This window comes from Macaca nemestrina, chromosome 10, assembly GCF_043159975.1.
Source record: "Macaca nemestrina isolate mMacNem1 chromosome 10, mMacNem.hap1, whole genome shotgun sequence".
Classification (NCBI taxonomy): Eukaryota; Metazoa; Chordata; class Mammalia; order Primates; family Cercopithecidae; genus Macaca; species Macaca nemestrina.
This window is the reverse complement of record NC_092134.1, coordinates 143,271,590-143,284,228: the sequence shown is the minus strand read 5'-3', so window position 1 is coordinate 143,284,228 and position 12,639 is coordinate 143,271,590. Positions and strand designations below refer to the sequence as shown.

General features: G+C 50.2%; 1 protein-coding gene across 10 annotated transcripts in view; it reads left to right on the top strand.

Moving 5' to 3' along the window:
- The first annotated feature begins 1,223 nt into the window (after positions 1–1,223).
- The window catches only part of LOC105463799 (IQ motif and Sec7 domain ArfGEF 3), a 113,247-nt gene continuing 101,831 nt past the window's right edge, over positions 1,224–12,639 (top strand). For 8 of the 10 annotated variants that reach the window (XM_011711104.3, XM_071072400.1, XM_011711107.3 and 5 more), the window contains exon 1: positions 1,225–1,883. In XM_011711104.3, the coding sequence (XP_011709406.2) occupies positions 1,330–1,883 (554 nt within the window). In that variant the 5' untranslated portion in view covers positions 1,225–1,329. Of the gene's footprint in view, positions 1,884–12,639 lie in introns of all 10 variants that reach the window. The other 2 variants (XM_011711103.3, XM_011711105.3) reach the window with 2 other exon arrangements.

The following is a 12,639-nucleotide window of genomic DNA, read 5'->3' as shown; positions in this document are numbered from 1 at the left end:
TTACTTTGCACCTAGTGGGTGTTTTACGTGTGATTATTGTAGACACTAATGAATGATTCAATCAATGCTGATTAATGTCTCTGAGCTTTTCCTCATGCTGCCTTCCCTTTCTGGAAAACCCTTCCCACATCAAGGGTCACTTCCTCCAAGAAGCCTTCCTAGATCTCCAAGCTGCTGGCTCCTCTAGCACTCTGAGCAAACCTCTACCTGATTACTCACCACCACCATACGTCAAAGTTAATTATTTATAATTTATATATGTATATAAAATATATATATATAACCAATTTCAGCCACTTATTTATAAGCTTCAAAAAGCCTAAGATTCCATTCTAGTCATGCTTCTCTTACCACCATCTAGCCCAGTGTTTGGTAATAGTGTGCATCTGTTTGTCAAATAGAATGATCTATTCAGAAGCTTCTGGAAGCGTTAGCTCCTTGCCACAGAGGACCTGTTTTATTTAGTGTTTCTATCAGGAACTGCCAAAATTGTCTTTAAGTCTCACTCCCAGAGAAAATCCAGCATGAACAGCCTTCCCATCCCAAGTTTAGTCATGGATGAAGGAAGGAGCAGGACCAGATGCTCTCTAGGGTCCCTCAGAGCCCCAGGATCCTTGGGTTCCAAGGAATTCCCCCGCAGAATAGATTGCTGCGAGCAAAAGAGGCGAGGGTCGCCTCTCCTCAGCGGGTATCTAGATGAACCCCAGCCTCTGGAAGGCCTGGTCCTGGGCAAAAAGAATTCACGTCCCTTCAGGGCCCCACGCCTTCCTCTCCTCCAGCACATTTCTCTTCTTTGCTCCACTTTCCCTTTTTCTGCTTCCTCTCTGACAGCCTCTCCCCTTCTCTTCCTTTCTTTTCTGTTTCTCTTCTCCTACAGGTCCCACCGCACCTTCCCAGTATCGCTGCTTCCCCTTCGCCTACTTTCCAGGCTGGCCAGTCAGATTCACCGTCCTTTTCGGGTCGCCTGCGTTATCTTGCTTTCCTCCCACGCCCCGACACAGGCTCCCTCTCGCTGGCCTCCTCCCTCTCCTCTCTGCCCTGCAGGCAGCAGAGCCTCCTATGACGCCAAGAGGCAGGGAGGTGGGGAGGCGAGGAGCTGGAGAGGCCTGGAGGTAGGGGGTGGGGTGGGGGTGGGGCCTTGCGCCGCCGCCCCGCCCCGCGATGCGTGTGTGAAGGTCGGGGTGGCGGTGACGCGGCGCCGGCGGGGGGAGGGAGGCTGGGCCGGTGGGAGAGGGAGGCGAGCCGACCACTGGGCTGTTGGGCTCCCGCGCCCTCGCGCTCCCCGCCGCCAGCCCAGGCGCAGGCAGGGCGCAGGCGGCGGCGGGCGGCATGGAGAGCCTGCTGGAGAACCCGGTGCGCGCCGTGCTCTATCTCAAGGAGCTCACGGCCATCGTGCAGAACCAGCAGAGCCTCATCCACACCCAGCGAGAGCGTATCGACGAGCTGGAGCGGCGGCTGGACGAGCTGAGCGCTGAGAACCGCAGCCTGTGGGAGCACCAGCAGCTGCTGCAAGCCCAGCCTCCGCCCGGGCTGGTCCCCCCGTCATCGGCCCCGCTGCCGGCCGCTCCGGCCGCTTCTCCCGCCGCCGCCGCCAGGGCCCAGGAACCTCTCCAGGACCAGGGACAGCGCTCAGCAGTCGCGCCGCAGCCCGCGCCCGAGCTGCCGCCGCTTCAGCACCACGGACAGCTCCTGGAGCAGCCCCAGCGGGGCCCTGGCAGCAGGGCTCACACACCCCAGTCGCCCCACAAGCATCTGGGGACACAGGGGGCCGTGACTGACAAGGAGAAGGAGCGTCCCCCGAGTTGCTGCGCTGCTGCCGGAGCCCTCCTTCAGCACAAATCCCCCTCCGCCCTCGGCAAGGGCGTCCTGAGCAGGAGACCTGAGTGAGCGGGGAGAGGAGATGGGCACTGTTGTGGTGGGAGCAAGGGAAGCAAGTGGGTGTGAGGGAGAGACGGGGACGTTGGGTGCGTAGGAGTCTAAAGGACCGGAGTGGTGTGGCCTGAAGGGGCCAGGAGTGTGTGAAGGAGATTTTGGGTAAATGAAGGAACGATATCCGTGCTTGAGAAGGTTTTGGGGAATGTTGGAGCAAAAAGGAGTAATCAGACAATTAGTAGGGGCAAAGGAGGAAGGAAGTGGGTGTTAGGCGATTGGTGATAATGGGAACTGAGAGCATTTAAAGGGGGTTAGGCTGGGATGAAGTTCGAGTGAAGATTAAACTGTAGAAAAGAGAACCATTGAAGGAATCTTTTTAAGTGAGAAAAAATTTGGAAGGAAGTTTGGGTAGTAAAAGTATTTGAATGGAGACTGAGATGCCAGAAAAGCTGAAGGCTTGGAAAGAGGCATGTGAAGAGCTTTGAAAAGGCTGGGGCCCAGGAAGAGTAGGACCGGGGTAGAGGTGAACTCAGGAGGCCAGGGACAAACCTGAAAAGCAGGAGTGATGTGGGAAACTAGGGAGCTGCAGGCAGAGGAAGAGGAAATGTGGCTCGTTAGCTGGTGAAGTGGGAGTCACAGATAGGAGTGGCTCATTTGGGAAAGCTTTCTCTTCTCTGACCTGAGTGGGCACCCTTCTTCTGAATTCCCGCAGAGCCGAAGAGGTGTAAGGGAATATCCCATCAAACCAGTGGAGGACTCAGGCATGGTTTGAGGGCTCAGTCTGGTTACAGCTTTTTCCTCCAACTCAAGGAGGGTTTTTCATATGGGGTGTTTGGACATTGTTGAAAGGGAACAATGACATGAGGGACAGTTGGCAGATGGAGTTGGTATTCAGATGTCATGCCCGTTTAAATCTCCCTGCTAAGGCCAGCAACTGCAAACCTTATTTTCCCTGGTTATCTGGTGATCACTGAAATACTGTCTTGGGTCCTGAGAGAAATGTTAACCTCTCAGCTCCTAGGACTTCAAGCTCTTTCTTCACTCACGAGGTCCGTGAAATAGGAATATGGGAAGAAGATATGAAAGTGTCTGAGATGTTTTCTCCTCTGTACTGGAAAGGCTGTGGCCGTGTCAGCTTCTTTTCTCTGATTAGACAAGTGATGGAGAACTAAATAAAGAACAGTTCAAGGGAAAATATACCTGGTCAGCACCCGACCTTGACGATGGTGAAGCTAAAGGGAATGCGGAGGGGGAAAGTAGAGCTGAGAATCTCATCTTCATCCAGTTGCATTAAGTCTGGGAGATGCTTGTGAATATTTGCTGTAATCCTTCAAAACTCATTTTCTCTTCCCATTTGTGGTAGAGTTAGAGAAGTTGGGTTAGGCCAAGGTAGCTCACAGAGTATGTTGATCAAAACCACGGTATCTAGGAGGTGAAGGTCTAACACGATCTGGCTTGGTAGACTTAAAACATTTGATTCAAGTCCCAAGAAGACATAGTTTTCTACCCCAACTCCCTCAAAACCCCTTTGTACTTCCCTCAGTTTCACATTTTTATTTTTATTTTTTCCTTATCTGGCATAAAAAGCAGAAAGTCAGTTTTCCCTCAATGCCCAAGGCTCAGCAAAAGGCAACATTGTTCCAAGATACTAAGCGGTCTTTTCCCCCACATGAGGGGATGAATTTTTCCAGTCCCCTTCCCTGAGGGCAGCCACAGCTACTTGGTCATTATGATTTCTCTCCTCATGACTTTTGGTGTCTCCTTTCTCTCCCACCGCATCTCCACTTTCTTTGCATCTCTTCAGGGTACTGTGTGGCCAAGAAGAGTTGAGGAAAGATTATTTTTCTTGGACAAAGACATTGCCATGCCCTTCAGAGTGGCCTATGGAACCCAAACCCTTTCATTCAGTTGGCCCTGCTAGGAATCCTGGGGTTTAGGAATCATCTGGGCTCCTGTCCAGCCCCACATGTCAATTCTGGAGAGGAATTGTGACATCCTCATCTTTCCTTCTCACCTGTCCTGCTTTTGCTTCCCAAAGGAGCAGAACAAAAATAAGAAATAATTAGCATGGTGGGGCAGAGTGGAAGTTATTGGAATCCTTCACTTAGAAATTTGCCCCAGGCACTTAACAGTAACACCTTACTTTCTCCAGATCCTCCAGCTTTTTCTCCTGCTCCCCAAGCCTGCACACCCAGAAACACAGAGACCACAGATGTGCCTGCCTCCCCTCCTCCCTGTAGCTCTCTTTCCTTGAATGTGAAAACATGGTAATCTTGGCTGGTTGAATATCTTCTGGGCCACTAATTTCTTTCCCCACAGTGGCCCAACTTCAACCCAAATTTTCCCACAGAGCCTCAGGAAGGAATCACGATTGCTAATGACACGTTTTGTTCTACCCTGGTCTCTGCCCATGGCCTGTTTTGTATGTTTGTTCTCCTCTGCCCATAGTTGTCCATGATGAGGGACAAGATGGAGCCAGCAGGCAGAGAGAGATCTCCATGGATAGGGAGAGGTCAGGAGGAGGAGAGCAGAGCCAGCAGCCCCCTCCCTGGTATTGCTCCCGGGGAGCTCCCTGCAGAACTGGTTCTCTACTGGGAGTGCTGAAGCAGGAGGAAGAGATGGCACAGTGGGTCTTCCGAACATGGGTTTCCTGTGAATCTTCCCTCATTCCTCCTCTGGCCTCATTTCAGTGAGAATGCAGCCCCAGTGAGGTGGCTGAAGAGTGGGTGAGGGTTTCCAGGGCCAGGCACTCTGATAGGTGCATTATATCCTCACACAGTTTGACTTTTATCCCCGGAACTCCTCTTCCTACCCAATTCCAGGAGAGGCAGAAGCCATACAGAACTGGGATTGGAAAATAATGAATCATTTAATTGCCATCTTACCTGCATTTAATACATAATCTGGCCTCTCTCCCTCCTTCAGCCGAGGGAGACACAAAGGTAGTGGTCTTGGAGGTCAGTCCAAGAAGGCAGCAATGTGTGGGTGAGTGAATGCAGAGATACTATGGAAGGAAAACATTTGAAGGGTTAAAATTCTTTCTCTGCATGCTTCTTGATTCTTGCTAAGCTCTGACCCCCACTGCTTTTGCCTCTTAATGAAAGCAGCAAATATAGCTTGCTCCTCTTTATTTTTTCAATCAAGGCTGACGACATCTACAGAATTTATTATTATCCCTTTCCTGGTTGGTGCCAGAACCTCAACTTGACCTGACAAATCCTCTTGCCATGGAAGCACATGAACTTATCTGAAGCTGCTGGCTTCAGTGGCTTCTGAGCACATTTGCCCACCTACCAGTCATGCGTTTAGTGTCCATGGATCACAGGGCTTGTCCATGTCTCCAAGGCCACAGGCAGATGATTGCTGGAGGATAAATTCTTGCATCCCAATTCAAATTCAGCCCCTACTCCAAATCCCCACCTCAATGTGACTAGGAAGTCCGAAGGGCTCCACAACTCCTGTCTTCTCTCTGTTACATTGCTTCTTCCTTTCACATCCCTCCTCTTCCTCACTACTTTCCTCCCTTTTTCCTTCCTTCTCTTCTCCCCTTCTACCTCTCCCTCAAACACTTTCTCTCTCCCATCTTCTCTTCCTTCTATCCTTCTTCCACTTAAGCTACACAGGGAAATCTCTTTTCTCTCTACCCTCATCCTTTAAGCATGAAATCAATCTTGAGTACCTTTTGAGCTCCCTGTTCTCATACTGACTGGAGGCTGGGATGGCTTGAAGAGTTCTGGATGTGTTTTTAGCCTGATTTGTCTAAGATGCTGATGGGAACTGGGGTCTCTGCTCCTACTGAGTCAGAGTTGCTTGAAGATGATCGCTCATGACTGACCCATCCTGGAAGCTATTAAGAAAGTGTGAAGGTCTATCAGTCAACTATATGTATCAAGTGTCCAGTCTATTCAAAACCCTGCAGTCGGTGTTGTGGAAAGATTGGAAAGAAGCAAATGGTCCTGGCTCAAAATAAATGAGAACATGTCTAGAAAAGTTGAAACAAGTGTAAGCATATTGCAGCTGCCTAGAGCAATCCTCTATCAGAACAGCACAAGGTAAAAAAGGTGAGTATACAAATCATGTTAAGAGCCAAAGAGCAGGTTTTCTTCATTGAAGTCAAAGGTTTATGTCAGAATAGTAAGAGGCAAGGATAGCTGGAAAGGAAACAGAAAGCAGAAAATTCAATCCATGAAGTACCTATTTTGCACGTCCATTTCATTCCAGCCTCTAATGATACAGCTCCCCACTCATCCTAAGCCCCTCCCCAAAGGGCTAAACCCTGTCACTAGGTGAGGACGGTCTAAACACACAGGGACCTTGTCTACCTTGTGCCCAGAAGGCCTAGTTGCTAAGGAGGCATCGTATGGCCCATGCTCATCAATCTGCCTGTCCTCTTGTTATTCCCCTATCCCCAGCAGGGAGAGAGTTTCTAGTCTAAGAAATGGGGCCAGGATGAAGGCTCACCGGGAGGAGGGAGTGTGCATCTTTTTGTTTATATCTAGAAGCTGGCATAGAGTGGCCACTTGCAAAGATTTGCTGCCCTTTGCCTTTCTGAGGGCCTAGGTCACTGCTCTTCCCTTCTTTTCATCCAAAAATAATGCATTTAAGAGAATCAAGTCATCCCCTGGTCTCTGGGAAACCCTGATTGTCTCACTCCTCCTTACCAGCCTCCATGCCGTGTTCCACACCAGCTCCCTCTTCCCTCACTCCCAATCTCTCCCCAGACCCACACAGCAAATGCCATAGGGCCTCACAAAGGCATCCTGGCACATTTTCCCGCTGGCCCAAAACCAGGCAAGAGAAACAACAGTCGGTCCTGCTGATTCAGCAAATCTCTGTGCAGCCTGAGTTTCAAAGGTCACTTATGAGAAAAAGCAGCTGGGGTCAGGGCTGGATGGAGAGGGAATGGATGGGAGGGTAACATTGAAAAAGAGGGAAGGGCTGGGACAAACATCGGGGCTAGCAATCTGGAAAGAGACTCAACTCCTGAATTTTCATCCCATGTAAAGATTTTTAGACAAGCTGCCTTGTTGGAAAGCCGGAACATTTTTTTTTCACTGGAGCCTAAGCATGTCTCAGTGGCCCTGGGCACAGGGCAACAGCAGCTTAGTAAGGAGTTCTTAGTAAGAGGCCCTGGGGACACACTCACTGCACCTAGCAGATTCTCAAATGTGCGCCATCTGGCAGGGTTTCCAAGGCCTGGGCCACTGCAGCAACCTCCCCCTCTGCTTCTGGAAAAGCACAAAGCGCAGGTTCCCACAAAGGCTCCAAAGGGTTGCTTATTTCCATGGAAGAAAGGGGTGGTCATCTTTATTTCAGTCAATGAGGGCATTAACAAAAAGAAAGGGAATCAGGGCCGGGTGTGGTGGCTCACGTCTGTAATCCCAGCACTTGGGTAGGCCAAGGCAGGTGGATCACGAAGTTGGGAGATGGAGACCATCCTGGCTAACACGGTGAAACCCCATCTCAACTAAAAAAAGAAAAAAAAAGTTAGCTGTGCATGGTGATGGGCGCCTGTAGTCCCAGCTACTCAGGAGGCTGAGGCAGGAGAATGGCGTGATCCCAGGAGACAGAGCTTGCAGTGAGCCGAGATCATGCTGCTGCACTCCAGCCTGGGCAACAGAGCGAAACTCTGTCTAAAAAAAAAAAAAAAAAAAAAAAAAAAAAGAAAGAAAGAAAGAAGAAAGGGAATCAGGAGTAAAGCAAGGGCAAAGCTAAATCTTTCAGGCTGAAAGGAATTTCAGGTAACCACTGGATCCCATGGGTTCAAGACCTAGGTGGTTGAGAACATGGGCTTCCGTCAAGCACAACTGGGGAGAAATCTTGGTACCTCCACAGCTGTGAGACCTCGCCTTCACTGTTTACTTTCTTTTAGCCTCTGTTTTTCCACTTACAAAATGAGGAAAATATCCACCTTAAACACTTGTTGTAAAGTTTTTAAAATTACATATCATTTATTTAGTACTGTTTGGGGCACATAGTAAGTGCTCAATACATTGCAGTGTTTCTACAGATAAAGAAACCAAGATGGGCAGAGCAGTTGAGGTCAGGAGTTTGAGACCAGCCTGGCCAACATGGTGAAACCCTGTCTCTACTAAAAATACAAAATTAGCCAGGGATGGTGGCCCATAGTAGTCCCAGCTACTGGGGAGGCTGAGGCAGGAGAATCACTTGAATCCAGGAGGCTGAGGTTGGCAGTGAGCTGAGATTGTGCCATTGCACTCCAGTCTGGGTGACAGAGCGAGACTCCATCCTCCCAAAAAAAGAAAAAGAAGAAGAAAAAGAAACCAGGGCCCCAGAAAGACAAGAGGTTCACCCATTGTCAGATGACAGTGACAGACCAGAATGCAGGGTCACGGTTTCTTCCACACTGCCAGGCCACCTTTCTACATGTGCTCTTTTCTCATTTACCCTCTACCTCTGGCCCATGTGCACTCAAGCCATTCCAGACACAGGAATGTTGAGCTTACCTTGAAAAGCAACCAGCAGCACAAACCCATCATCCCTCTGTGATTTGTAATGCTGCCTCACAACTTCCTAGCTGGCAAAGGCTTCTTTAAGCCCAACTAAAACCTCTTCTGTTGCATTTTAAGAGTATTTGCACTTCTCTTAAGTATATCAAAGAGATCTGAGTTATCACCCGATGCCCCATGGTGAGAGCAATCACCCCTATTTCCTAATTAGGAAAATTACAGTCTCATCTAGGAGAAGGTACACTGACTTGCCAACGACAAAAGTGGAGAGTGAGGGAAATGGCGTCCGAACCCAGGAAGTGCTTCCCACTTCTTCGGAATGGAGGCTGAATCAATTTCTCCAAGTTTCTCCTTCTTAGGGATGGAAGGTAGACCTGTACCTTTTCAGGACTATGAGGTCAGAAAGCTGAAAAGAACAGCAGGGAGGGACTAAGAAGCCTGATGGGTGGTTGTGGGTTTTCTTCTCGTAAAGACTTTTCTTACATGAGATATCTTCCAGGAAAATGAAAACAAATGAAAAAGAAAAGATGGCGGCCTTCTAAAATTCTCTCCCGGGGTGTTTGTGACTATGAGGCTGCTGATGTGTGTGTGTGCTGGGGTGGGGGTGGAGGTCAGACTATTTTGTTGTTGCTCTTTGGTTGGAGTAAGGGATCTGGGAGGGTTATGTAACTCTTCAAGACATGTGTGTGCTGAGCAGCACCTTTTCTCCCTGGCAGGTGGGCTGCTATGGACAGAAGTCATGTGGGCAGCCTGTCCAAGTCCCTGCCCAGAGAAGGGCCCCATGCTCTGTGCTGGCAGCAGACCATTCCCTCGAAGCCACAGCTTCAGGGGCTAGAGGCTTTTAGGAGCTGGGACAGGGTCTCTTAGCCCCTTTGGGGAGTTAACCAAATACCAGAGCTAGAAGGATTCTTCGGCCGGGCGCGGTGGCTCAAGCCTGTAATCCCAGCACTTTGGGAGGCCGAGACGGGCGGATCGCGAGGTCAGGAGTTCGAGACCATCCTGGCTAACACGGTGAAACCCCGTCTCTACTAAAAAATACAAAAAACTAGCCGGGCGAGGTGGCGGGCGCCTGTAGTCCCGGCTACTCGGGAGGCTGAGGCAGGAGAATGGCGTAAAAACCCGGGAGGCAGAGCTTGCAGTGAGCTGAGATCCGGCCACTGCACTCCAGCCTGGGCGACACAGCGAGACTCCGTCTCAAAAAAAAAAAAAAAAAAAGAAGGATTCTTCAAGGTAACCTGTTCAAACTTCTCATTTGGCAAATGAGAAAACTAAGGCCTGAGAAGGAAGTGACTGTTGCTTCTAAACTAGTTAGTGGCAGAACTAGGTTTAGAGCTCAGATTCTCTTAACTCTTCATCCACTGCTCTCAACATTATGTGATGATGGACCAAAACAGCCAGTCAGGGCTGCTTCACGGGTGTGCAAGGCCAAACTTACAGCTAGTCCCGTAACCCCAGGGAGGTCCCTCGGCTTTCCAGAATATCTCAACTATGCTAATAATTCCACAGCCGGAGATGACTTTAGGTACTTCAAGGTTATCCTCCTTGTTTAAATGCAAATTTTCCTAGGAAGGGGGAAAAATCAACACATGTAGCCTTATCAGTCTTTCAGACTTGAGTGGAAAGAGTTTATTTGAGCAATTTCCCAGAGCAGGGATTGGTAAGAGAGGAGGGTACTGTGGTAGCACTGGTTAACTACGGGCCAGGGAAGGAGACTGCTAAGGAGCTGAAGGGCTCATGAGGCAGGCAGTTCACAATCTAAATGTATTTTTAGCTCAACTAAATTTTGCAGAGAATTGGAATTGCCTTGTTTGGCCCTGATAAGGAAAGGGGAGGGACACAGGGCACTTCCACTGACTTGTCACGGAATAGTAAGTCTTTGGGTTGTAGAAGGGATACTTTCCCAGTGAACTTCATGCGTGGAAGTCATAAAGCAAGAAGTTAAAGAGCATGATGATGTGTGATAAGCTTGTTTGCTCCTTTCTAGGATCTTAAAATAATTTTTTGGATGGTGAAATGTCACATGACTCTGTTGGGGTTTGCTATGGGGCAGGAAGATGTGGGCAGGAAGAGCTGGCAGGCAGCAGAGGTTGGTGTCGCACGAGCATGAAGGGGATAGGAGATGAGAGTCAAACTCAACACCTAGAAGGTGCATGATAAATACTGGTTGAATAAATAAACTCTCCATCTGTAGGGCCCAGGCAGGCTCATAGATTGTTGAGTGGAGGTGGGTTGTGGTATCACGGCTGAGGAAGAGTTGGGCAGAAGGGAGGACCCCTGGGCAGCCGTGCTTGGGTCCAACAGCACAGCTCACTGTCCTGCAGCTGAGCCCATGTGGAAAGCTGGACTCGGAGGCTCAGCTCTTCAGGCTGGTTGGGGTGTGAGAGGGATGAGAGGTGAGGGCAATACTGCCCCTGGCAATGGAACAGAACCGACCCCAATCCTAGCTATGAGCAAGGAGAGCCCTCTCCTCCCTCTGCCCCCAGCCTCTGACCAGTCTGTCAGCCCAGGAAGCTGCATTAAGAACATAACTCTGCAGAGAGAGTTTCATCACACATGCGTGTGCACAGACACAAGCACGGCCTTGTCAGCAGGTGGAGTGAGAAATGGGCAATGGGCCTACGAAGGCAGGAGGGAAAGGAGGCTTGCATTGTGGCCATATCTCTGGGGGAAAAGAGCGGGAAGAGCTGGATTCTGGGATCAGGAACCAGCAGCTCCCAGGTTCCACGCCCCTTAATCGTATTTCTCAACCAGGCAGGGTCAGCTCTGTTCAGGGAAGTGTCAATACTGTGACAAGAGGGTGAGCAGGTGGCGTGGAGGTGTTTGTGGACCTGAGTGGGCACGACTCTGCATGGACAACTGTGTGTTACTGACTTGGGCTGGGGGAGTTGGAGGACAACCCACACTATACTACAGATGCATAGGCTTCACAGCACAGATCAGCCTAGCTTTATCTCAGTATCTCCCAGTGAACCCTGGCCTGGTCACACCATCAGCACTCCCGGTTCATTTTCCTTTCTCTGCATGGAGTGTTTCATCTCCATTGGCTAGCCAGGTCCTCCTGGGTCTTCCCCTCTGTAAAATGGGGCAAATCCACCATATCTCCATACCCACTCTGTCTGGAGCATGCAGGAGACCAGGCCCCCAAGGACTGAGCTCCTGGGAAGGTGGCTGTGTGGAAGGGGCCAGGTACAGGGGCCGTGTCACTGGAATTCTATGGAGGTATAGTGTTTGGAAGCTCAGGTACAGGGCGGTGAGACACACAGAAAGCTGTCGTGTGATTTTTCCCTGCAGGATATCTCCGCCTAGCTGAGGCCAGGGTCTGGCGCCAATGATCTCTCAGGACTTTGGATGCACCAGGTCAAACCAGCCAACCACTTGCCTCCAATCAGGAATGCACTCCCCATCCCAGGCAGAGAGACAAGGGAGTTCTACAATTTCTTCCTTGATTAATGATTCCTGTCACCACAATTTTCATTCAATGCATCAAATCAACCAATGATTATTTAAAAACAGCAGCAACAAAAACTCTGCAAAGCGAGTGGGAATTTCCTGTTTGGGTCTGGCCTCTGTGCTTCCTGTGCATAGTCTGGTCTTTACCCTGGATGCTTCCAAATGGGCATCATCTGGCATCTCTGACATTCCTGATGCTACTTAACGCATGATAAGAACCCATCAGAGAAGGCCAAAGGGATTTCCAGTGACAGGTAGAGGCACTGTGCTGGGCAGCACCAGGGAGGAATATTATCTTTTCAAGCAGCTGGACTCTGACCTAGAAGCCACAACTCCTGAGTACTGAGGTCGGCACCTTTTTCACACACCCCCAACTATAAGCTTGAGGCAAACCCCTCCCCTTCTCTGGACCTCGATTTCCCCTCCTGCTCAATGGGGACATTCTTGGTCCTCCCTCTTCCCCCTTCTACCAGGTCGCCAAGTCTGGCAAAGCAGAGCTGTCTGGGGGTTACCGCAGCAGGAAGGACCGAGATTAGATATGAAAAAAGGCTTCTAAATGACCAGAGCCACAGAAAGGCCGCTCCAGCTGGCTCAGGGTAGGGGGCTGTCTCCCTTTCAAGAACAAAAGATGGCAGACGCCCGGGGGCCGGGGGCAGAATGAGGTAAATTCTGCAAGGACTTCCACATCTAAGACCCTAGAAATCTCCAGTCGGCCTCCTCCGACCATGAATGCGTAAAACCCGGGAGCAGCAGGACGGGAGGGCTCGGGTGCAGCCGGCCTCCCTGGGGTGTCCCTCAGTCCCTCCGCCCCCGACCTTGGCCGGCCCAGCCTGGGGAAAGCCTTTCC